The sequence below is a fragment of the Podarcis melisellensis genome (genome assembly GCF_964234715.1).
Source record: "Podarcis melisellensis genome assembly, chromosome: 17".
In the NCBI taxonomy this organism is placed as follows: Eukaryota; Metazoa; Chordata; class Lepidosauria; order Squamata; family Lacertidae; genus Podarcis; species Podarcis melisellensis.
Genome location: NC_138534.1, coordinates 34,163,348 through 34,188,613, shown reverse-complemented (window position 1 = coordinate 34,188,613; position 25,266 = coordinate 34,163,348). Strand labels below are relative to the sequence as shown.

The following is a 25,266-nucleotide window of genomic DNA, read 5'->3' as shown; positions in this document are numbered from 1 at the left end:
GAATAAAGGGTGTCCAAATAACAAAGGCTTGTCTCCAGCACTGGGTGTATTCTACAGTTTACTACGAGCACACACACACAAAAAATCACAAAATTTGGTATTGACCATGGAAATCAGCAACCTGAAAATCTTAGTTTTCGTTTTTAAAAAGTCCATCCTTAATGGGCAATAAGGTGGGTTTTTAAATCTGTGGCTAAAATCCTTGTAAGGTCTGAAGATTTCTAGTGGTTATGGCTTCAATATCCCACGTAATTCATTGTTCATCTCCTTGACAAGCAGAAGCAGAATAAATTATGTAAACCAAGGAATTTACATGGGTCAAGGAATCTAGCTTCTGCTGGTACAATTTTTTTAAAAAAATTAATGCAGAGTATACACAATCCTGCCCATAATGTAGTTTTAGAGAAATGAGAAGGCCACAGAATTTCAGATTAAGTCTGAACATAACAACTTTGCAAGATTAGTTTACCAAATAACGTTTATTTCATTTCAAGTTCTTAAAAATACTTTTCTGTTGTTGCATAAAACATCCTAATGTAAAAAATATCCAACAGCTTAGAAAAGGAAAAGGAAGGCAGGGAAAGCAAAGCATGAAGAACAGTCCCCAAAACATTAGGACTCTATTTACAAAGCCTTTTTGCACAGAAAGTAAAAAAGGGACTACAGTCAGTGGGTAGTGTGTAGCCCCTGACAACCAGGACTGACCCATCACACTCGTTCTTCTTGCTATGGCAACAGTGGGAGATGAAGGCCTGGGAACCCCAAGGGGATAAGTGAAGGTGCTAGCCCAAGAGGGCTAGATCTGTAACCACCTGGAGGAGATCAGCTGCAGGGTATGTGGAATGTCACAGGAAAGGCCGACTCTTTGGCTCTTTGAGGGCTGCACCCGAAGGGGGAGGGGGCTTGTTTAGACAACTACAATGTGCCTCAAGTGCTCCTCAAGTCACAGATCATCCAAGGGGCGGCCCAAGCAATACTGAACAGTCCTTTGGGGACACAGAAGGCCTTAGTCATCTTCTTCATCCCCTTCGTCATCTGCTTCTCTTTTTCTCTTTTCACCTTTCCCACTGTCTTCTTCATCTGTACAACGACCAGAGGAAAAAAATACATTTCATCATCTGACAAAAGGGCAGCGATAACAACTGTATTATCCCATAAACTTATTCTGGATTCCAACAAAGTCTCCAATTCTAGCATTTCAGTAATTTAATAGCACAGGGGCTCACTCACTCAATTGAAGGAAGTTCAAGAAGGATCAAGTACTTGCCACCTTTAAGGGTTTGGAGGCCACTGGTTGGCCACAGCCACCAAGGCTTGCACCCCAACAACCAAAGAAATAGGGGGGAAATCTAGAGCCACACATCCTTGCTGTCTTTACTTGCACTTCCCATCTAAAATGGAACAGCTTTACTTAGCACAATATTTTGGATGGGCTGGGCTACGCATCTAAAATATTTTCTATCGCCTTCTATTCTTGTCCTCTTCATCCCACTCGCATCCATATCCTGTCACCCTGGAGATTCATATAATTAAGGAATTGGTTTGAAACTTTTGAGCATACCTTCCTCCTCCTCTTCTTCCTCGTCCTCCTCCTCCTCTTCCCCATCACGTCCAAACTCTTCCTCCTGAAAATATAAGCAGGTTTGCAACTGAAAGAGCAGCACTTTTCCTCCCATTTGCATGATATTCTCAATCTCTGCTGGGTGATGAAAGACACTGGATGACATCAGCAGAGAAGCAGTGATGCATGCTGCTGCAGCCAAGTCTCTTTACTGTCACCTTGGCTGAAGATTGCAACCAAGCAACAGCCAGCCAGTGTGCAACACGCAGAGGGAGACCAATGATAGAACATAAATTGGGTAATCCAGAATAGAAGGTTTTATTATTTCAGTTCTTCTGGTAGTGGGCAGCCCGCTCACTGTTCCAGCTGCCTTTGCCAGGTCACACATAAGGACGCCGCTCAAACATCACTCAGCAATTTCACCTCCAAGCAAGCAGGCAGGCATATCCAGTTACTCTTCTTGCTACTTGGCAGATAAGCCTCTAAGGTTTCAACACAGAAAGCATTAAAGCAGGAAATACTTTTAACTAACCTCTCCGCTGATTTCGTCCTCTTCGTCTTCTCCTTCTTCTCCTTCTTCATCCTCATCTTCCTCATCAAACTCCTCCTCCTCACCATCTTCCTCTTCTTCTTCATCTTCTTCCTCACCTTCTGAGAAAGAAATGGTTTCCGTAACTTTCCTTATAGTTAACCTACATTTTTCTAAAAGTTAGAAAAGTTTATAACTGTCTTAACATACCTATTGTATTGTTTAAACTTTGTACTGTATGGTGGCTAAACACTGCAGTGAGCTACAAATTTCATTAGGAGACTAACAAATAACAAGAATACATTAACAAACAGAATGCTTATTCCTAACTATGTAAGTGGGTATACTCAATACACACTGGCCTCATTCACCACAGCAACACGAAGGCATGGTATATTTAAGAAACAATGAGTTGCCCCACAGATGACCAAACAAACCATAGCTGAAGCTTGGGTTTGTTCTATCCCCCACCTATTCCTCATTGCTTGCCTAAAATACTGAACTTCTTTGTGGTGCCTTAACACCAACAATACCTCACCGCACCACCAACCCCTTTACCACTGTTAGCTGCATGAACAGGATGAGATCTCCCCAGCTGCTCTCAGAATGGACCTGATCTATACCAGCTCCTCTCCCTTCAGCTTCAACTTTTAAACACCAACACCTCCTGTCTGGCCTCCTGGTTTTTAGTCAAAAGTACTGAATAATAATAATAATAATAATTTATTATTTATACCCCGCCCATCTGGCTGGGCCCCCCCCCAGCCACTCTGGGCGGCTTCCATAGAAACCAGGAAACACTAAAATATCATACATTTAAAACTTCCCTGAACAGGGCTGCCTTAAGATGTTTTCTGAATGTCAAGTAGTTGTTTATCGTTTTGACATCTGATGGGAGGGCGTTCCACAGGGCGGGTGCCACTACCGAAAAGGCCCTCTGCCTGGTTCCCTGTAGCTTTGCTTCTCGCAATGAGGGAACCGCCAGAAGGCCCTCGGCACTGGACCTCAGCGTCCGGGCAGAACGATGGGGGTGGAGACGCTGCTTCGGGTATACTGGGCCGAGGCCGTTTACTGAGACTTCAAAAGAGCAGCCTGCAGGATCAGACCAATGGCCCACCTAGTCTAGCACCCTGTTCTCACAGTGGCCAACCAGATGCTGATGACAAGCCTGAAAGCAGGACCTAAGTGCACGGATGGCCTTAACCTCCATGAATCTGTCAAACTTCTTTAGAAGCCACTGTGGTACCATGGAGATTGTCCTCTGAAACATCTCTTCAGTGAGGATGTTGCCATAAAAGGTGCTAATTACTGTGAAGTTTTAAGCTGCATGAGGCTATTGCAAAGGACAGGGCAGTGTTGTTTGAAAAGGTCGTGCCCCCCCCAAAGTAGTGTCTTAGATGTTTTGCACGTCTTAAACTACTGTTCCCAGTTGCTCTTTTTTTAACCTTTTAGTTAAGAATCTTAAATATGTTGTAGTATACTGTTTGTTTTGCTGCTTTCCCGTTTATTCCTTTATATTTCACTTTAGCTAGGTGGACTGCAGTCCATTTAAATTTTCTTTTCCTGCAACAGCAGCAGCTGTGAAGTGAAGCCATCTGGCTCGCAAGAGAGAGACTTTTTTGTGGAGTAGTGGGATCAGGAATCTGTTGCCAGGCAAAGTTAGGAGGGAGGTCTTCTTCAGGAAAAGCGCCAGCAAAAACTGCCTAGCCTTGCACACAGTCTCATTTTTCAGCCGCTTGTGCCTTATGACTCTGCAGCTTGATGAGTATTTTGGGGAAAGTAGGCAAATAAGCCATGGCTAAGCAAAGCTGCCATGTTTGTGTGCCAACACCAAGTCAAAGTTAAAATAGTCCACAATTTGTAAGCCAACAACAAACCATGGCGTCAGACCGTGGTTTGTTGTCAGAAACCCTGGGCAGGGTTCGGACATCTAAAAAAACCAGTTAGGCCAAACAAACTGATGGATTACTTTTAAGTGTGGGCCAGGACACTGCAGAAGTGCTCTGGTAAGCCCCTTTATAATTTCTCAAAGAAGCTTTCAAGCACAAAACAAATCTGATGGGAAACAATCTGATAATGACTATAAATGAAAAAAGTAGTGCCAGCAAGATCCAACATAACTGACTGCAACCAATTCAACACTGCATAGAAACAGTCAGAGCCTTCATGCCAGCCTTCCTGGGTTGCAAGCCCTCCAGTGCAGGTGACCGTATGGTCAAACTGCCTGAATTGCTACTGATAAAGGAGTGTAAATAACAGAGAAACAGAAAGGTTCTTTCCCAGCTCCCTACCCCAAATTACTCATTAATCATCGGAAGTACAATCATACCTCAGATTGTGAATGCTGCGGGTTGCGCATTTTCGGGTTATGGACCACGCCAAACCCGGAAGTACCGGGTTACTTCTGGGTTTCGGCACTCGCGCATGTGCAGAAGCACTAAATCACCCTTTGCACATAAGCGCCGAATCATGTCACGTGTGTGAGCAGACACGGGGCTGCGGGTTGCGAACGTGCCTCCTGCCCAATCACATTTGCAACCCAAGCTTCCACTGTAATTCAGTCGCAAGAGAGCAAGAGTAACAAACAGCTCTTCTGAAGCTGTGACTAAAGAAAAGAATATGTATCTGTGGCAGCACCACAATGCCACACTCATTCCAACTGTGGCTCTTTCTACTGCTAACCCAACAGCAACTGGTACTTGGTACATGAGTGGCTCACGAGGCTGTGTTAATACCCACCAACACTTCAAATACATTAATAAACTACCAGAATTTAGCATCTAGTCTCTCACACTCTTAGTGTAGGCTGTATGCTAAGCAGTACGCAAGATACTCTAATCTAAAAACAGCCTGCAGATTTTGTGAGTGCAAGGCTATTGCAGCAATTTGTGAACTATCACCAGACTCCTGAAAACATAACAAAGGAGTAACTTCTAAGCGTCCTATGATTGCAGAAATAAGTTTACATCTGTAACATGAGAAGATCCAGTTACATTTCTGGAGTGGAAGTATCTATCTTTTAAAGATATACTCATACTAAAAACAACACACCATTTCCTTGCAATGTGACTTAAGGGAAGTCTCAAGAGGTGGCTATAGCTTTTTTGTCTGAGTTGTGGTGCCAGCACATTTCAGAAGGATATGAGTATAAAATGTGCCATCTTAACTCAGCACCAGTCCTTCTGCAATTAAAATTCTAGACGAAAATGAGCCAAGTGCAATTTCTAGGTTGGAGACCATAGCTAGGAATTGGACATTCTCCACCCAAAAGTAACAATGCCTGTCCTCACCTTCTTCACCTTCCTCGTCTTCCTCATCAACGCCATCTACTTCACAATCTGAGTCAGAGGCTTCTTTATCTTCCTGATCATATCCATCCAGGTAGGTGAGCTGAGGAAGAAGCTTGAAGACACTCTCTCGGTAGTCATTTAAGTTTGTTACCTCGCAGTTGAACAGGTCAAGGCTCTTCAGAGAGTCCAATTTTTTCTAAAATTGCAAACAAGTCAAGTTATTATTGCATAGACAAGCAGCAACCACTGGATAATTGGGGGGACGGGGCAGTATGTTTGTCAAGGCTCTGCCTAAAACTTGGTAACATGGAAGTTGATTTTCAGGTGCTTCATCCTAATACTTTTGTGAGGAAAATACTGAAGCTGAAGAAGTTATCTAGTTATCTTCGAAATGGGGGGGGGGGATATTTTGGCCTAATCACATTGGATCTTACACTATTTTGCCTCTACAGCGGTACCTTGGGTTACATACGCTTCAGGTTACAGACTCAGCTAACCCAAAAATATTACCTTAGGTTAAGAACTTTGCTTCAGGATGAGAACAGAAATCGTGCTCCAGCGGCACGGCAGCAGCAGGAGGCCCCATTAGCTAAAGTGGTGCTTCAGGTTAAGAACAGTTTCAGGTTAAGAACGCACCTCCGGAACGAATTAAGTACTTAACCCGAGGTACCACTGTACTGCAGGTGAACTCCACCTGCAGTATGGGTTTAATCTTGATCTACTTTATAAAAATCTTGTAAAGATACACAGTAACTGAGGAATATATGTGAAGCACTTTGAGCATTTTAAAGCTCCATATAATGTTATTAAGTATCATTATTACACTCTACATGTTCCTCTCCGTGCAATGAAGCAGAAACTCAGATGACCGGAAATTCACCTGGAGACAATTGTAACACATGAATCACCTTATAGAAGGTGCTCCTTTGAAAACTTAATTTACCGTATTTTCCGCTCTATAAGATGCACCATACCATAAGATGCACCTAGTTTTTGGAGGAGGAAAACAAGAAAAAAACTATTCAGAATCTCAGAAGCCAGAACAGCAAGAGGGATCGCTGCGCAGTGAAAGCAGCGATCCCTCTTCCTGTTCTGGCTTCTGGGATAGCTGCGCAGCCTGCATTCGCTCCATAAGACGCACACACATTTCCCCTTACTTTTTAGGAGGGAAAAAGTGAGTCTTATAGAGCAAAAAATACAGTAAATCTTAGGGTTGTGGGTTCAAGCCCCATGTTGAGTGAAAGATTCTTGCATTGCAAGAGGTCAGACTAGATGATCACCGCAGTCCCTTCAAACTCTACTGTCTATGATTCTACCTAAGAAACAGTCTTTTTTAAAAAATCAGTAAATAAATTGGTAAAACTTTTTGGACTTCCTTCATATAAAATAAACAATGTATTGGCAACATCATCTGCCACCTGCATGCTAAAGCAGTACAGTCTAAGGTAAGTATTGCTGCTTGATTCTAGACACCATATAAACTGCCTTTAAATATTCCATTTTTGCATGGAGAAATTAAGAGGCTTGCTTGAGTTATGGTATCATTAGCAAACAGGTACTAAGCAGCAAAATGAATCTACTATCTGGAATAAAAGCAAATCCACTTCTAATTTGACTTGATACTACTAACATAATTTATAGATTAATACAACTTCCTTGACTAGTGATTTTAGGAAATTCTTGAAGAAACAAGGCACAACAAACAGAATATGAGTTTTTGTCATAATTTCCAGTCAATATGTTCCATGTTTGACAACAATGAAGTTATGCTGCACAACAGGCAACGCACGATTCCTATTTTAACTCATTCTGCCAAACAGGATAAATGGCAAGTGGATTTGTAGCAACTGAGTTTAGAATTCTTGACTGCACATCATCATGGCTGAAGTATGGAATTAAATGTTCTGATAACATGCATTTTTATAGACAAATCGGATATAAAATCAAAATCTGCCAGACATAGAAAGAGGAGTCTAATTTGACTGAAACCAATAAACTAAAAAGGTTAACATGAAAACATTCATTACTAAAAGTAATGGGATATGGGCTTAAGATATAAATGCTAACTTGGCTTCTGCCTACGTAGCTGATGTAGATTTGAATCTGGAAAATGCACACACATTGAAATGTTCATTTGGCCTCTGCTGACCTTGCTAGATACATCTTTTGAAGCAGATGGGGAAACATATCCCCATCCAGGGGCTTACTTGTTGCTCACTACTAAAGCTGGATTAGGGTCAGTATGTTTGGGGCCAATATGTTTGAGAACTAGAGCATCAGCTATGAAATGTCTAAGAGGTATATTTGCTTGCTTCAGGTGTCTTGATTTGGTCATACATTTACTTAGTGCCCACAAAAATGCACTAAGCAAGGCATCTATGTTGGTATCAAACTGTAGACTGCCTTTTGGGGGGAAAGGCCCTCTTTTGAATGATAATCTCTGCATTTAAACCCCAGAGAGGCATAAGATTTTTTTTTAACCCATTAAGAACATACCAATGGCTCCAAGGTACTGATATCCTTCAGCTTGTTTCCACTGAGGTTTAGATGTGTGAGGTTTGGAAGTTTTTCTGCTAATACATCAAGACCTCCAGAAATTCGGTTGTCACTGAGTTCAAGCTGCAACAGGAACCACAAAAGGCAAAATACTGAACATATCAGCAACAGTGCAGTTAAAAGCAAAACATCCACAAGGCTGAGATTCAAATAATATTTGTCCAGATCAATACTTAAATTTATGCTTGCCTGCCCACCCCCACAAAAAGCATTCATAAAAATATCTGGCAATAGAAGCTAGAAATTTGTGCTCACTGAGCTGCAGTGCAATGCTGTAATAAATATTCCCAATTACACCATGTTAGCTTATATCAGGAAGAGGTTGCTACATCACTGCATGCACAGTGGGAAACCTCCCCTTGCCCCAAGGGCCGAATTTCCTTGGGGGGAGGGCAGGGAGGAAATGGTTGCATATCCAAAGAGGATGAGGCCAAAACATATATATATGTATTTTCCCTCGTTCAGTTTGACTTCAAGATCTCTTCCTGCATGACCTGTTCACTGTGGGATGGGGCATGGCTTGGAAAGAGCAAACTGGGGGGCCAGTGGAGTATAAATTCCCCATGTCTGTCCTAATGGCTCCAGTCTTTCACAGAATGAAACATATACATTCAGCTATGGGTATAATATACATTACAAATCTGAACTGGTTTTCTACCAGTTTAGCCGTCATGGTTTCCAGTGAATCCCAGGAACTGAACTTTGATGTGGTGCTTTGTTAGAAGTTCCTCTGCCTTTCAAGGGCTTCAGTTCCCAAGGTTGACTGCGAAGCAGGAAGGATTATGAACACAGTTTTACCTGTGCAATCCTATGCATGTCCTATTAAGTTCAATCATAATTACTCCCAGGTAAGTGCGCACACAGCATTCTAGGCTAAGTCTGTAGAGTAAATGGGCCCTATGTTTTCCCAAGGCTAACAAAATTGCAGACCTAGGTTTTTGATGATTACACCTAACACAAATACAGCTCTGTTGCTCAGCCATTTTCTTAAGAGAAGCCTCATGGTCAAACATGGTTACATAACAGCCTCTTCTTTTTATAAAAATCACTTTGCTCCAAAACATATATCAAATGAAAAAGCCTGAACAGATTGAAATGCTGAAATAAATGAAAGTTATTGGAGTTGGTGCAGCAAAATATATTCTATACAATTATTCTGTTCCTCCTGCAAATAAATAAAAGGCACCAACAATGTAATCATATGTGTATCTACTAGGATGTAAGACCCACGGTTTAATGAGTCTTGCTCATTACTATGTGTTTAGGATGGAAGCTAAATGTTTAGGTTGCTATAGCATGGTATTATTTATTTATAAAAGTACTTATATACCACCAATTCATAAAATACAATCTAGTGGTGTACACAGTATACGCAATAAAAAAAACATTTTAAAAGTAGGGGAATATTAAAATGACTGGCTGATGAAAAAAAATACAATTCAATAGTTGCATATGCCTGTCTATATAAATAGATGTCTTCAAGAGACACTTGAAAATGAAAAGCAAGAATGCCTGCCAAATCTCTGCTTGAAGAATGTTTCACAGCATGGGACCAGAAACTCTAAATACCTGACTTCTAGTGGAGGGAAATAAAGCCCCTGCAACACAGGGGACAACGAGCAGCATGTAATTTGGCATTTAGGCTCCAATCCTATACCCACTTTCCTGAGATTAAGTCCAATGGCTCTTAAATTTACTTTAATCCTCAGTCACCATTGAAATCAATAGGACTTACAGCTCCTTGACTTTTAGCTGGACCATACCCACAGTATTGTTATGTTGTCATGAGAGAATCTGAACAAGGTGCTATTTAAGCGGGCAACAAGATTGCTGAATTAATGTAAAGCTGAATTAGGGAACTGCCATAACGAACAATCCTTGTACAGTACTTAATTCCATGAGGTCAATGAACTTGCCTTTGCCAAATCAGCGTTTCTACAGTTGACCACCTGGAGGGCACTAAGTTTGAAATCGAAATGTACAATTTAGTTTTGGGGTGTCAAGATTTAAGATGATGGCCAACCATGCTAATTTTTAAAATTCACATTTTAACTTTATATGCGGTAGCCATTTAACGCTATCAGTCTTGCACATATACACACAACTTCCTTAACAAAATATTTTACTTGTGAAGCAACTGTGAAAAGCCCTATTCTCATTCTTTCTACTCTACGTGTATTTTGGTTAGCATGCCCGTTTTGCTTGCATGTAAGCTCCAACAAGAAAACAAAAAATGTTGGCTTCCCTAGCAGCACATTCCTGAACTGGAATCCTGGTCTAGACTGAGATTATCGTCTCCCATCTTGACATTTTTCTTAAAAAAAACAGAGAGGATCCCAATTCAGCTACATTCCTTTATCAAAATGTTAGTTGTTCAATGCCTCTCATTCTAAATATGCTCTATGAACAAGAGCAACTAACACACGTGTGTGTGTGTTCCACACCACATACCATACCAAGAAAATGTAGTGTTTCCTTGCAAGAAATATATTTGCGTATAGTTTTAATACACACTATTTCCCCCTGCTTATTAGAGGTAGGTTGGTAGAAAAATTAGTTAAGTGTGTAAGAGGGATGTTGAGTAGCAGTCATGGAAGTGAAATCATCATGGCAACAAAAAGCCAACTACTACTTACTTTACCCACATTTTAAATCCCCCCATACAATGTATTTTATGTATTTTTAATGCCAGGTCAGCTGGGATCCAGAGATGTCTTGCATGAGCAAAAAAGCACTTCTACTTGCCAAGGAAAGCTCACCAAATTCCTCCTGATTCTCATCCTGCTACTACTGTCCAATGCCCCCTCTCCCAGCGTATCCCAGATGGTCCTTGGACTCTCATGAGTAACTTTTCAGGGGCACAGGGAGCAAGAAAGCCAGAAAAACACTGTTTTGAGTTTGGAGCTCCACTCAATTTTCTCTGGATCCAACCCATTGAGCTTTGTGCTTGTATGGAATCCTTATGAAGGAAGTTCTGATTATAGTTAAGGTTCTTGGGTGCAACAAGATAACTTCAACATTTTATGGGATGGCTTCAGCAATCTCTGAAAATCTGCCATTTAGACATATGATCTGGAAGCTGACTATGTATTTCAGAGCTAGCTAAAATCTTAGTTTCACCCAAATTACCTAAGAGATGAGGACTGAATAAAATTTAGGAGGGTAGGTGGAAATGATACAAATAAAACAAGCAGGTACAAGTACCCAATGCAGATTTAAGTGGACTTTGATCTTTATTGTGTATCAATCCATTATCTGATAAAAGAACCTAATGTACAACTTGCACCTCCAGCATAATATGGGAATGCCTGTGAAACAAGCCTGCCCTCAGATCTCAGCCATTTATGAGCACGTCCTTAAATTGTTTCTCATGCTGACTACACTTTACATGCAAATACTCTTAAAAGTCAAATGACTGCATTCATTGAGGAAAAATAGTTTCAGGAGCAGAATTTGGTACCAAAAACCTACCTACCACTTTCCAGCCCCAAATCACTCTACCCTTTGCAGAGTTCCACACACATATTAGCATCTCCAAATAGGTATTTTCAGCTCTGCTGAAGGGTGAGCTGTTTGAATAAATATTGGGTAGGGAAAGAACTAAGGATCAAATTCTATGCTACAGATTCCTCTCCTGAAACTGAACTCTTCTAATGGAAAAACGGGTATCAAGGTTTTGCTACATACAACATTAAGTTCTAAAACTGATTTGATTTGTTCTCCCTTCTATACTTACTCTACCTTTTGTGACACACTTCTGTGGCAACAGTTTTCAGTGCCTTCATTCCCCGCTAAACATTTAAACATATAAGTGTATGCTGTTGAATTATGTCATAAAATATTTAGACTTATTATCATAAAAAGTAATTTTCAGGTAAGACTTGAAACATAACATTTAACCACATTGTGTATTTTACTGATCGTCTCCCTAATCAAAATATCTCAGTGCACGTACTTTTGGCAAAATGTTTTGAGATATTTACAGAACACATAAAATGAATATGTCATATTTACGTTAAGAAACTAATAGAAGTCAAACATGCTAGATCAAATCCCAATTGCTTTGGGAGACTGGAAAAAAATTATGGAAAGTCCACATCACTATTCCCAAACAACCCCTTTTCATAACATTCCTCTACAAAATTACAATGCAAAGTAATTAATCTCTTAATAGTGGAGTAGCCAAGAAGCCAGGGAGGACAAGACAAAATTAAAGCCTTTCTCCATTTCTGCTATTTCAATGGGCTACAATATGCTATCTTCACACCTCTGGCTCCTAACTATGATGCAGTATGCAGTTCTGCTCCTCTGACTTACAGGTTCCATTGCAACAAGTAGTTTGCAGGCAACTCATCCTGCCACAGCTCTGGGTCTTTTTTTGCGGGGGCGGTGGGCGGTGAGGAAGGGAAAGGAAGGGAAGTAGTGCCATCAAATACAAATATTTGATACCCACAGCAACACTGTGACCCATGAGTACCACCACAACTTGCCCAACCACGCCTCCATAGACAGCCACCATTCCGAAAGGCAGATTGCAATTGCAATGTGCTTTTACCACCGAACTCTCCAAATCTTAATCAAGATCCACACCACCAGCAACAGGTACAGTAACAATTTCTGCTTCGTCTCTTTCTTTGCTATCTTCCTCCAAAATTATTTTAAAAATGTGTTTGGATCCCCTTCATTCATTTTTCCAGTACTGCTCTCATTAGGGCTCATTTTGCAATCTGCTCCTTTCCCCCTCCCTGCCCAATTATGTATTTGTCTAGACTGAGCCCCAAAACAAGAGTTGGGTCTAAAAAAACACCCGAGACAAAGGACTGTGGCTGAAAGAGGTATGTGTCAGTGGCACAGGATCTCAGCATGTATCTAAATCTATGATTACATTTTAGAAAGCAAAGGAGAAAAACAGCCATTTGATTTGTAGCCATATTAAGATCATTTATGGAAATGGGAATTAGCAACACTGTGCAGATATGAAAACCTTGTACATATTTTATGGGCTAATAGCCGTAAATAAATAAAATTGAAAATAAATAAAATTGAAATTGAAAACCCAACCATCTCCCACCCAGGTCTTACCTTTTTCAACTTTGGGAGTTTAGGGAGATTCAAGACAGATGTCAGTCCAACGTTTATTAAACTAAGAAACTCCAAGTTGATAAACTCTCCTGACAGCCCCTCAATTTTGCCTTCATTTGATCTGCAGTTGTCAAGAACAAGCTCTTGGACCTGAAGCGACAAACAAATAAGTACAATTTATTTAAAAAACAACAGCAAGTAACAGTGCACAGAACTGCATCTGATAAAAATATGCCACATGTACATACAGGGAAGTCTGCTGCTATGCAATTATTTTGATTTACAAACTACGTAAACCTAACCGTTTGTTACAAGTTAACAATTCATCAGTTGCAAAACCCCATGTAACTGTGATTAAACATCACTTTCTATCCCTGGCTACTAGAACCCACTCCAAATTAAAAAAACTTTCATTTCTTCCAAATGACACCTAAGCATTGGAGGGTTTTCAGAATTTAAAGGAAGCCACCACAAGCAATGTACTTTGAACCACTCGAAAATGTTGTCGGCATAGAATTCTCTACACCACTGACTATGTTTTGCAGAGAAGCTTCTCTTATGCTGCAAGAATAGCATTACAGGACTGACTCAAAAGTATAGAAAATTTCAATGCAGACATGTTTCAAGAATACCTCAATCAAATTCACTTGCTGGTGGATACCATAAGCTTTCCCCCAAATTAAGTGCATTGCAATGGGGTGTCTTCAGGGTGGGGGTGTCGTCACAATACAAAGGGAGTAATCAGATACTGCTGAGAAAAGAACACTAGCGGACCAGGGAGAAGAGCTACAAAGGGATAATAGTCCCACTGTGATAAATATAAAGCATCACAATGCAAAGGAAAAAAAGATAACAGAAAAGAATAGGCAGAAGGTTTCATTTCTAAGTATGCTATCACACCAGGTTTGTTTTTGTGCCTCTCTGAAAAGTTAAATAGTATTTATTGTTACATATTATCAACAGCACTTTTTAGAACTGCACAGGGGTGAGAACCCTGTGGCCCTCCAAGTATTGCTGGGCTACTAATCCCATCACATCTGACCGATGGAGCTGGTGGAAGTTTTAAGTCTAACATCCCTGCCCAAACAACTTACAATCTAAACCAGAACTTTCCCAACTTTTCATGTTGGTGACACACTTTTTAGACATGTACCATTTCGTGACATAGTAATTTAGTTTTCTTAGCAAACCGGAGGTTAACCCCTTTCCAGCCCCTGGAGGAGCGCAGGGAGGTTTCATGTGCCACACACACACACTGCAGCCGACACACTAACATGCTACAACACACAATTCAGAAAGCTCTGGTCTAAATGTTAACACAAAGGGTGGGAAGAGTAGCAAACAGCTATCATATATCAATCATGTGAGAGGATCTTCAGAGTTTGAAGTCTATGCAAAGTACAGGGTTTGTACTTTCAAACCTCAAGTGTTTCAGTACAATAGTCAAAGGCCTAGATAGAATATCTGTATGAAACCAACCCAAAGAGACTTCTCATTATGAAAACTGCCTTAACTTCATTGTGATTAAAATATATGAAATGCAAAAATTAAGATAACTGCTGGCATGAAATGTAAGAAGCTCTAGGAATCTCAGTTTTAGATTTCATATTGATAGTTAAAATACTCTGTAATTCAGGCGGATGAACGCCCCCATTCTAGCCTAGCAGAGGATCCGACCAGAAGCAAGACATACACCACTAACTACAGTCTCCAATCATTCACTACATGTGGAAAGTGAGCAAACATGCCCAAAACTAGAGGGTGTGCTGGGGAGTTTATCTGCTCATGGCAGACCTGGTCCCACCCAAAAGGAGAGGCCGAGGGGTAGAGGGAACGAGACATATTTTTAAGGGCTGTCTGGTATCGAAGCAGAATACATGCATCAAGACAGATAATTCTACAAACCTAAGAATTCAAACCATAAAAAATAATGCATATAAAGTTAGCTTGCTATTCTTACCACTATAATGCAAATAAGTCATGACTTCCTCTCAATATAATTTCAAAATTAGCAGTACTTTTATCATCATCTGTTGTAACACATAGCCAAGACCAGTTTATCTTAAATTCCTTTTTCCAGCTGAAGAATTTTAATGAATCTAAAACAAGTTCCTCTTCTTGTTTGACAGTTTCACAAGCCTGATCAAGCAGTGGATCCAGTGCTAATTATTTTCCTTAAAATGACTGTATCAAATGCATACCAGCTGATTACTAACTGTTAAAGTCATTTACGAGATTTCACATCAGATACTCATGATTAGTTTCCTAAAAAGTGTTGTTTTTTTTAAAGTTTATGGATAACATGGCATGTATTTTACCACAAAGGAAAAAGCCCTGATATACGCCAGCAGGAAGAGAGTGGTTTGCCCTTTACTAATGACCCCCAATAAACATATATTAATTTGAACTTTGTACTCAATGTCTACCAAAAATATATTCAGCTATATATGAGCAGTCACTTGTAAAGAATTTTAAATGTTGGTCTATTTCTCCAGTTTATAAATACTTAAAAGAGCAACACATGCATAGTAATACAGTGGCACCTTGGTTTTCGAAAGTAATCTGTTCTGGAAGACTGTTCAATTTCCGAAATGTTTGAAAACTGAGGATCAATGGGCGGTCGGCAAAATCCATTGAAGAAATGGAGGAATAAAGTTATTTACGCAGCTTGAAGGACTTTTAATTTATTTATTCTCAAATCCCTTTGGAAGAATTCCGTCATCTTAGCCAAGGTGGCAGCACTAGTTAGCTTTCTCTCCACTTCTCCCCGCCGCATTCAGACTGTTGTTACAATCACATTGATGTAACTTTCACCAAATATATTGTTCTAATACTATCTCTCTTTACAGTAGGTGCTGAGGGCCTCCAACTCCCATTAGCCCATGCCAGGTATGGCTAAAAGTCAAAGAAGGGCCACAGGTTCCCCACTCCTGCTTCAATGAGTATTAAATGGACTCTAAATAGAGCTGCTGTTTGTGTGTTTGGAAAATACATCTGGTGCAGAAGAGGTCAACTGACCAGTATGTTGATGAGGGAACACATAATATCAGTGTCCAATATCTATGTTGTTTCCTAGCTATTCCTAGGCATCTAATTAGACACCTGAACAATCAGGTGCATGAAGATCTTGTAGTTCGAACTATTACGGAAAAAATCCTTCCTCGATCAGTGCAGCTATTCAACTGTTCTTAACCTTTCCTGGCTGATGCGCAACATCTAATACAGGGGTCAGCAAACTTTTTCAACAGAGGGCTGGTCCACTCTCCCTCAGATCTTGTGGGGGGCAGGACTATATTTTGGAGAGAAAAAATCTGAACGAATTCCTATGCCCCACAAAATAACCCAGCGATGCATTTTAAATAAAAGAACACATTCTGCTCATGTAGAAACACGCCGATTCCCGGACCATCTGCAAGCCGGATTTAGAAGGCGATTGGGGCGGATCCAGCCCCCGGGCCTTAGTTTGCCTATCCATGATCTAATAACTGGACTGAGTTATTGGCAAAATATTGTTGGCACTACAAGATTAAGGCACTCCCAGGTGTCAGTTTCTGTAACAATAATGCTATACATCAGGAAGTATACATTGGCACTAAAGAAGAGAAGAAGAGTTTGGATTTGATATCCTGCCTTTCACTCCCCTTCAGGAGTCTCAAAGCGGCTAACAATCTCCTTTCCCTTCCTCCCCCACAACAAACACTCTGTGAGGTGAGTGAGGCTGAGAGACTTCAAAGAGGTGTGACTGGCCCAAGGTCACCCAGCAGCTGCATGTGGAGGAGCGGAGACGCAAACCCAGTTCCCCAGATTACGTGACTACTGCTCTTAACCATTACACCACACTGGATCTCATGTACGAGTTTGTTTTGATTCAGATCATCAACCACCTTGTAAAATTAAGTGTTCCGATTACTACCTGCTGAACTTGTGTACTTGCATGAATATTAATGTGTATGCAAAACTCTCCTGTGACAAACTGCAACAGTTAATAGAGAATGGAGGCCAAAATAAACCGAGGGGTCCTTCACTGGCAAATCTTTTCACAATTCGAAACAGAGCATGTCATTAAGAACTTCACAGGGGGCACAGCAGCATCTCATCAACATTCAGCTATGCAGACTCCATACATAACAGACACTCAAGAAGTGACTCATGCAGCTTCACAAATCGAAGGACAAGCAAAATCATAGAATTATAAAATTGTAGAGTTGGAAGGTATCCCAATGGTCATCTGGTCCAACCCTCTGCAATGCAGGAATCTTAACTAGATCGTACATGACAGATGGCCACCCATGTTAAATTACTGTTCACCAGGAAGGAGACAACTGCTTTCAAATGGCCTTGATGTGTGCCTAACTATAGTGTAACAAGCAATGGTTAAATTGTGCAGTATCTGCCAAGAAGCACCCTCCTGTTTTACAGCTCTGTTGGTTCAAACTACTTGTTTTTTTTCAAAGTTGTAGCTTTCAAAGATCACCTTTTGTGAAATCCACTTATTTGGCCATGCCCACCCTCTACACAGAAGATGCAGTACAGTCCTACTTTTCTTAGGTACTGTATACATGTATGATGCTTTAAATATGCACAGGCTGTGATAATTAAACACATCGTGGTAAATGGGAGCATCCTCCAGCAAAGGACAAGCAAAAAACCCCCAAAACCTTCCTTCCAACTGCAGAGGTGGATAGCAATCACCCCAGTACCATCATTGCGGTCCCTGACCCATCCCCGGCTCCCAAAACTGGAAGGAAAACAAGGAAAGAGTTGAAAGCACACTCTTTGCCTCTCTTTCCCACAGGAGACAGAGGTGAATAGACAGAGAGGTTGGTGCTTGGCAATGAGGCTCAGAGTCCCTCTGCAGCTGCTGCTTGGGAGAGAGACACTGGAATCTCTTTTCAGAGCACTGGCTGAAGCTGGAACGCTCCCATTCTGCCTTTCCCATAGGGAAGGTTGGGGGAGACTCCTTTGGTAATTTTTCTGGAGGTGCTTACCTCCCCTCTCCAGCTGGCAGGTGAGAAGAGCCCAGCAGCCATAGGAAGGCCAGTGAAAAATTGTAGACCTCCCCACCACCCATAAAAAGGTAAATCAATACGACAAGAAGAAATGCATTGCAACTCTCACTTTTTCTGGTCTTTCTCCTAGGCCTTTAGTGTGACCCTAGTGCCACAGAAATAAAGAAAATCAAGGTCTCCTTGGCATGAACTCTGCTACACCAAGTTTACTTCCCCCTTTTAAATCCTTCTTGCCCTGTGACGAGAGGGAATATTAGCATACAGAGAGGCATAACTCTGCAAGGTGGAAAACCTTGATTTAACACCAAAGAACGTGTGGTTGTGCCATTACAGTACCGTAACGCATAAATGTCTGCCACTCCAACCATAGTATTAATAATAAATAATAATAATTTTATTATTTACACTCTGCCCACCTGGCTGGGTTACTCAATACCGCAAAGGGCTTTCCAACGAGACAGGCACCATCACTCTTACGTGGTGTGCAGGTGTGTTTCAATGCTAGAAAAAGTGCTGCTCCTCCAGTTTTCAAGCCGTCACGGCATCCCCTATCACCCCTTTAAAATCCCTTTTATTCTTCGTCTCGAAAGATTTTCGAATGTGCTTTTTTTTTTGTTTGTTTCGAAGGCTTTGAAAACCCAGAGCGCGCGATATAAACTCTCTTTTAAACTAAAAGCACTCCTGCTTCAAATCAGGGGATCCCGAAGAAGCGCTTCCCTTTGGATTGGTGGCGCCTCTAAGGTGATTATTACAGTTATTATTCTTATTTGTGAGAGGAAAGTGCGGTGGTGCTGCCGCGCGGGGGGGGGGAGGGGAGGGAAGCAAGTTTTTGGCGGGAAGATGAGCGGCGGCTCCCATGAAGGGAAGCGGGGAAAAAAAGCGCAAGCGCGCTCCCTCGCTAACCGCCCCCCCCCTCGCCCGTCGCCCGTTTAAAGGGGGAAGGCGTGGGGTGGGGGAAGGCGGGAGAGCGAGCGAGCGAGCGACAAGGCCTCAGCGCGCGCGCGTGCGCACGTGAGCGCCAAAAGAAGCGAACGCGGAGGAGCGCGCTCACTCACTCACTCACTCACTCGGCCTTCCGTTTCGTTTGGTTTTTAAAAATTTTTTAATGCAGCTGTTGCCCGTTTAAGAGGGACCCTGTGGGGGGGGGGGGTTGGGAGAAGTGAGCGCGCGCCCAAACGCGCGCCCACTGGCTAAGAAGAAGACGGACGCGGCGGGGCCGTCGCGCGCGCACGCGAGAGAGCGAGAGAGCGCGAGGCACCAACCGCCTCTCCGCGAGGCAGCCCACGCTCTCTCTTCCCTCACACGGACGCAGCGGCGGAACAACATGGCGGCCGCGCGGAGCCCTTCTCCTCAGCCAGGCGCCCGCTTGCCCGCCCGCCCGCCCGCCGCTCTCCCCCCCCCCGACACACACGCGCGCCCGCTTCTGCTCTTCCCGCCTCCCTCAGGCCGAGCCACCTCCGCTCTCTCTCTCTCTCTCTCTTTTATCCGCCATTCCCCTCACCTCACACCCGAACCGAGCTCCCCTCCCCCCCCCACCTCACACCCGAACCGGTTGCTCCCTCTCTTTCCCCCCACCCCAGGAAAGTGGGTGGTTTCGGCGGTGGTCGCCGGCTTCCCGCCCATGCTTACATCCGGCGGAGTCCTGTTCCGCAGCTCCAAGTGGATCCGCTTCTTCATGTCCATGGCGGCGGCGTCGTAAGTGGGAGGAAATGAGAGCGGGACGGGCCTCCGAGTTAACTCGCGGGAGGGCAGCGGCGGCCGAGCAGGAGTCGTCGTCGTCGTCGTCGGCAGCAGCAGCAGCAACAAGGCAAGGCTTGGAGCGCTGGGCGCCGCCGCCGTCGTCGCGACTGCAGTTAAACTGGCGGCGGGGCCCTGAGCTGGGCTGGGCTGAGACGGAGCAGAATCAACGGACGGACTTGGCCGCCAGGGGGCGCGCCGGGGAAGAGACTCCCCGGAACTCCGTCGTCATAGCCACACCCCGCCCGGACGGCGGAGGCGCGCTCCCGCCTCTGCGCCTGGAGCGCGGGAGGCCGGCGCGCTCCTGCTGCCGAAAGTTGCTTCCCACCCTTTTTTGGTCGACACGAGCGGCTCTCCCCCCATTCCCAGAACAGCCGATCGTCGGTCCCATTGCAAAGTATTACTTGATCCAGGCCTGCAAAAACTTAAGTTGCTGCTACGATGTTTGCGGTCCCGGGGAGAAAGCAGAAGCATGGCTTCCTTCCCCTCCCATTGCCCGCTAAAAGCAGCATATCGATATTTTTTATAAATGCCTACATGATTATGGTTCCCCCTCCCCCCGCAACCATGCATATAACATTTCACTTACATTGAACATCATTTGGCATTTTGTTGCCCATTTGCCCACCTTTTAGGGATCCTTCTGGAGCCTGTTTGGGTTTTTACTATCCTGAGTAGTCTGGTATCATCTGCTTTGCCCACTGATTTCAGTGAACTTTGGGACACAGTATGGCAGCTGTAAAACCCCTGATTGGGATTCGGGCTACAGTGTTGGTGAAGGATACTCTAACGTTTTGCTGTTGCCATACTCCCAGTTCAGATCACCCCATCTTGGAAGAAGCTTTTGTTTCTGTTAATGGTAGCTTCCAATGAAAATAGCTACTGGGCCTCTAATCCAGGATTAAAGCTCCCTCCCCCCAATTGTACTGACTTGGATCAGAGCCCCCGCCCTCCAATAGCTCTTAACAAAAGTGTAGCATTACTAATGTCACATCTGTTTTGGCTCATAAAGGGTAAAGGGACCCCTGACCGTTAGGTCCAGTCGTGACCGACTCTGGGGTTGCAGCGCTCATCTCGCTTTATTGGCCGAGGTAGCTGGCATACAGCTTCCAGGCCCAACCTTATTCAAATTCAAAAAATCTGTGATAATATCTCCTGACATTTTCTTAAAGTTGCTGAAGAATGAGTGGGGAAAAACAAACTGGATAAGGACCTTTTCCCTTATTGCCCAGTCTAAAATACCTCCCTAAGATACTACTCTTGCTGGGGAAAATACATGGGTAAATAGCTTGGAAATTGGGGGGGGGGGGAGGTGCACTGGTGAAAAAACGTTAAGCTTCTGTCCATTTGCCATGGCTCTGATCTACCCTTTAGGGGACAAAGCAAGGTTGAGATCTGATGACAAATATCCTATGTGTAAATCTGCATAGGATTGAGCTGCACAGGAAACGACAGCAGGAAAGTTAAAGTGTAAAAAAAAACACACAACCTAATACCTGTAGGCTAGGAAGCTTTTCTGAAAGGATTAAAATTATTAGGAGGAGGTACCTGAAAGATAAAGAATAGGAAGCTATTGTAGATTGAAGGAGCTTCATTGTAAAAGGTGTAAAAGGCACAATGGTAGGCATGAAAAGGTAACAAAAGGCTGAAAGCAGAGGAGTTTGCATGCAAAAGAAAGAAATATGAATAAAGCAATCACAACTGATACAGTAGTGATGGCTCTTGCTTCATATCACCCACAGCTTCCAGCCAAGTAGTTATTTGATGCTATAGCCCTTTCACATTAGGAGTTAACAATCACCTGAAGGGCTGGCCCTACCATGGGGAATCTGCCTCAGGCTGCAGATGCCATGAGCAAAGAACAGTAGGGAGCATTTGGAAAACTATGGTGTGTGTACCATGCCTGCCCTAAGCTATCTGCCACTGTGTGCACTGTCTCCATTTTCTGTGTTGAAGTAAAATTCAGCAGTCTGACTAGTCAGCTTTTGTTCATGGAATGGGGAGAGACATTAGCTTATCCTTCACTTCTTGCAAAGGCCAGCCTGATCACCTGTAAGGCCGTTAAAGATTGTTGCAGGATGTTTCAAAAAGTGTAACATTAATTCTGCATGCATACAGAACCCCACTTTAGTGTTTCAAAACAACAAGGAACTGTTTCTCCCAGATCAATAATGGTCCGTTGCCCAGCTCCACCATGGCCGCCTTCCTCCCTTGGGAACGAGCTCATTTATCGTCACAATGGTTCTGTCTTGTGGCAACAACTAGGGGTGGGTATGCTGCCCTTGGCACCTCCATTTCTGTGTGCTGCTTCTGGGCTGGGTTTTCTGGAGCAGCTGAGCCATTCACATATGGAGAAATATTCTCAATAAAAATGGGGAACCTGTGGCCCTACAGAAGTTGTTGGACTCCATCTCCCATCAGCTGTGATCATTGACTATCCTTACTGGAACTGGCGGGAACTGGAGTCCAAGAGGGCCTCTCCAAACTAAGTGAATGAGCGGCAAAATGGCAAATTAAATCCATTGTGAACAAATGTAAAGTGAAGCATGTTAGCACAAGACATCTTCATTCCATATGTATGCTCATGGGTTCTAAGCTGGTGGTGACTGACCAGGAGTGAGATCTTGGGGACAACTCTGACAACAGGATGCTAGACCAGATGAGCCAGTGGCCTGATCCAGCAGATTATTCATATGTTCTTATTTACTGGAGGGCCACAGGTTCCCCTTTCCTGCTTTGGTGTTCTATGCAAGCATGCTTATTGAAGGATGTGCCCTCTGGCCACATGACACAGGCCTTTGGTCCCAGTGGGGTTTTGGGTACAGTGTTAACTGCTGTCATCCTAAGAACATGAGATGAGTGCTGCTGGATTAAAGGTCTGTGTAGCCCAACATGTTTCTCACACAGTCAACTAGTTGTATCCACAAGCAGGAGATGAAGACAATAGTTTCCTGTTGTTGCTCCCCAGATATTTGGTAGGCAGCCTAATCCTTTATTTTTCATTTGCGTTCACAGAGTTTAAAGCAGGGGGTACTTCTAGCTGTGAACAGAAGCAGGGTCAGCTCAATATCAGAGTGGTGTGTGTGTTTATTTTAAATAGATTAGGACTCCTGTGATTTAAAAGTCAAATCGAAGAAGGGTTTGTGTGTTTTGGCAAGTACAGCTTGTCATGCACGAGTTGAAACCCAAACCAAACGCAGCACCAGCTAAAATTTTAGTTTTGCACACCTACCAAAGGTGGTGCAGGTGTCTCTCCTCCCTTGCCCTGAATTCAGAACCACTGGGACCGATACTCACTGCCCTGCTCTCAAACATTGTTCTTACCCGCATTCTTATTTTGCTTCTCCTCACCCTACCAGAGGAGCCTTGACTACCGTGCTATGAAGGAGAAAGTTAGATGAAATAGAAAGATAAATTAGAGGTCAGCAACCCGGTCTCCCAAGTGTTGATTGCCATTTTTGGAGGAAGGGGAAATCCTTAGGAGGTCTGTTGCCAGCAGTAATTCTGCAAATCATATAAACTAGTCCATGACACACTCTGCAGTTCACAAGACCTTCCCTTACATTAGTGAGAGGGTTATTGCTCTTGTCCTTTATCAGCACACCCTGCCGGTTTCTTTCACCCCTCCTCACTGGTCCTTTTACATTCACTTCTTCCTCCAATAGCAGCTTTCTTCTCTTATCCCCTTCCTTTGTATTCCCAGTTCAACTAAATAATATTAACATATATTAAACTTTTATTTTACTGTACTGCACTCATATCCTTCAGCATCTCTCTCCCTTTCCCCTCAGAGGCCTGTCTGCCTGCCTTCCCTGGATCTTCTCTGTCTCCCTTCCACCTTTACTCAGCATGCAAGGTGTTGCTGGTGCTGGCATTCACCCAGCCAAAAGGCATGACAAGCAAGGAAGGAGGCAGTGGGCAGGCCTAAGGCCCACAGATGGGTCCTGCCTACCTTAGCCCCCGGTTTGAGAAACCTTGCTCTATCACAGTACACCTGTTTCACCAGCAGGGGATGCTCATGCTACAGAATGATATGGCACAGTATTCTGTTTAATGAAGGGGAAATAGCCAAGGCTGTTACAAGGATCTCTCTAGGTAGGTCTGCTGTTACTGATGTTGCAAGGGAGAAATAGCATGTACTGGAACGTGGCAGAGAAAGGGAGCTGTGCCATCCAATAGTTGAGCTCTCAAAATATCAAAAAATACACAATTTATCTACTGCATCATTAAACAATAAGGGCAGCAGTATTAAAAAGGTTTGGTTTTTTAAAAAAAAAATCATATCCCAGCAACTGTCCACCAATAGCCAGGGTGAAGGGGGAATTTGATGCTTCTTTTGGGGGAGAATTTCATAATTGGAGCTGAACAACAGAAAAATATCCTATCTTGGGTCACTGCCCACCTGATCTACGTAGAAAAAAGCTTCCTCTGTTAAAAGTAAGAGTTGCATTTTCTATGTTCACCAAAGGCACAACCTAATGGAGTTAAGCGAACTGGGTTCTATTTTACAGCAATGAGAGATACGTGAGCACGCGCAGAGTTTAAGAACTAAAAATCTGATCATTTGTCAGGACGAAACAGGGCTTTATTTCACTCAGGTCAAAGACCCAGTTTGGCACACAGGCTGGAAGCCTCAGTGACGTCCCTCTGGAGGCTTCACCCGGGGCAAAAAAAACCAGCTACCCCTCCCCCAGCTACGGCCATGCCCTTCCCCTCCCTGCCAGTATTGCCCTGCAAGCAGCTTTTAGGGTCCACCCACAAAGCTCAACACCCACCTGGTTTGGGAACTGCAAGTGACTGGAGTGGGGTTGTGAATAGGGTTCAGTGATAATTTCTGTCACTTTGTAGGAGGCAAAGTGCCCTTTTTTTGTTCCATAGGCTGGAAGGGGGGAAAGTTATCTAGTTTGACCTGTCATCTTTGACTATTTTGCTGAGTCACGGTCATAATGTATTATCAGCCTTCAGCAGACTGTAATGAGAATTTGGTCACTCTTGCTCTGAGTGCTTCCAAATGTGTCAGGCAGGCCTTCATGTGAATATGAATAGTGACTGACACTTTTAATGGTGCTTCAAATGAATTGTACATCCTCCTAACTTCCTAGGATGAACAACTGAACTTTCGACTCTCCTGTACAGGAGAGCCCTAGGCTATCACTCTTTTGTGAGAGGGGTTTAAGTACATACTGGGAAATGTAGGTTTGTACAATTAAAGTAGATTACAGTGCTCTGTGGGTTGTATGGGGTGTTAGGGGAGGGGTAATACCTCTGTTGTGGGACACGCCATGCTCCTTCTGGGGTAGTTTGTCCACCTTTGGTCCCCACCCTACACAGCTCTCACCTGTGGCTCCTAGAAGCTGTCAGGATGTGATAGCAGCCACACCCCATGAATGGCTTCGACTGGCTGGCTAAACCAGGTGAGGGTAGCCAATGGGTCTCAAACCCTCGGTCAGTTAGGGATTTCCCCTGCATGCGAAGACAGGTTCCAGCAGATTGAGTGAATGA

General features: G+C 43.3%; 1 protein-coding gene across 2 annotated transcripts; it reads right to left on the bottom strand.

Moving 5' to 3' along the window:
- Window positions 1-460: 460 nt before the first annotated feature.
- ANP32B (acidic nuclear phosphoprotein 32 family member B) lies at window positions 461-19,978 on the bottom strand. Of its 2 annotated transcripts, none has more exons than XM_081894792.1 (7): window positions 19,657-19,978; window positions 13,019-13,168; window positions 7,877-7,999; window positions 5,381-5,576; window positions 2,094-2,209; window positions 1,562-1,625; window positions 461-1,080 (listed from the first exon to the last, which is right to left on the bottom strand). In XM_081894792.1, the coding sequence occupies exons 1-7, from the start codon at window positions 19,708-19,710 to the stop codon at window positions 1,007-1,009; spliced, it is 777 nt and encodes a 258-aa protein (XP_081750918.1). In that variant the 5' UTR covers window positions 19,711-19,978; the 3' UTR covers window positions 461-1,006. The 2 variants fall into 2 exon arrangements, with proteins under 2 accessions (XP_081750918.1, XP_081750919.1); XM_081894793.1 differs by having other exon boundaries at window positions 2,094-2,212; window positions 19,657-19,956.
- Between the last annotated feature and the right edge of the window lie 5,288 nt (window positions 19,979-25,266).

What these genes read in the sequence shown, in the direction of transcription:
- ANP32B (XM_081894793.1), bottom strand. Translation starts at nt 19,710, where the DNA reads ATGGACATGAAGAAGCGGATCCACTTGGAGCTGCGGAACAGGACTCCG. An exon ending in TCAGTACCTTGGAGCCATTG is followed by an intron (nt 5,577 to 7,876) that starts GTATGTTCTTAA and finishes TTGCAATTTTAG; the next exon opens with AAAAAATTGGACTCTCTGAA. An exon ending in GGAAGAAGAGGAGGAGGAAG is followed by an intron (nt 1,081 to 1,561) that starts GTATGCTCAAAA and finishes GTCGTTGTACAG; the next exon opens with ATGAAGAAGACAGTGGGAAA.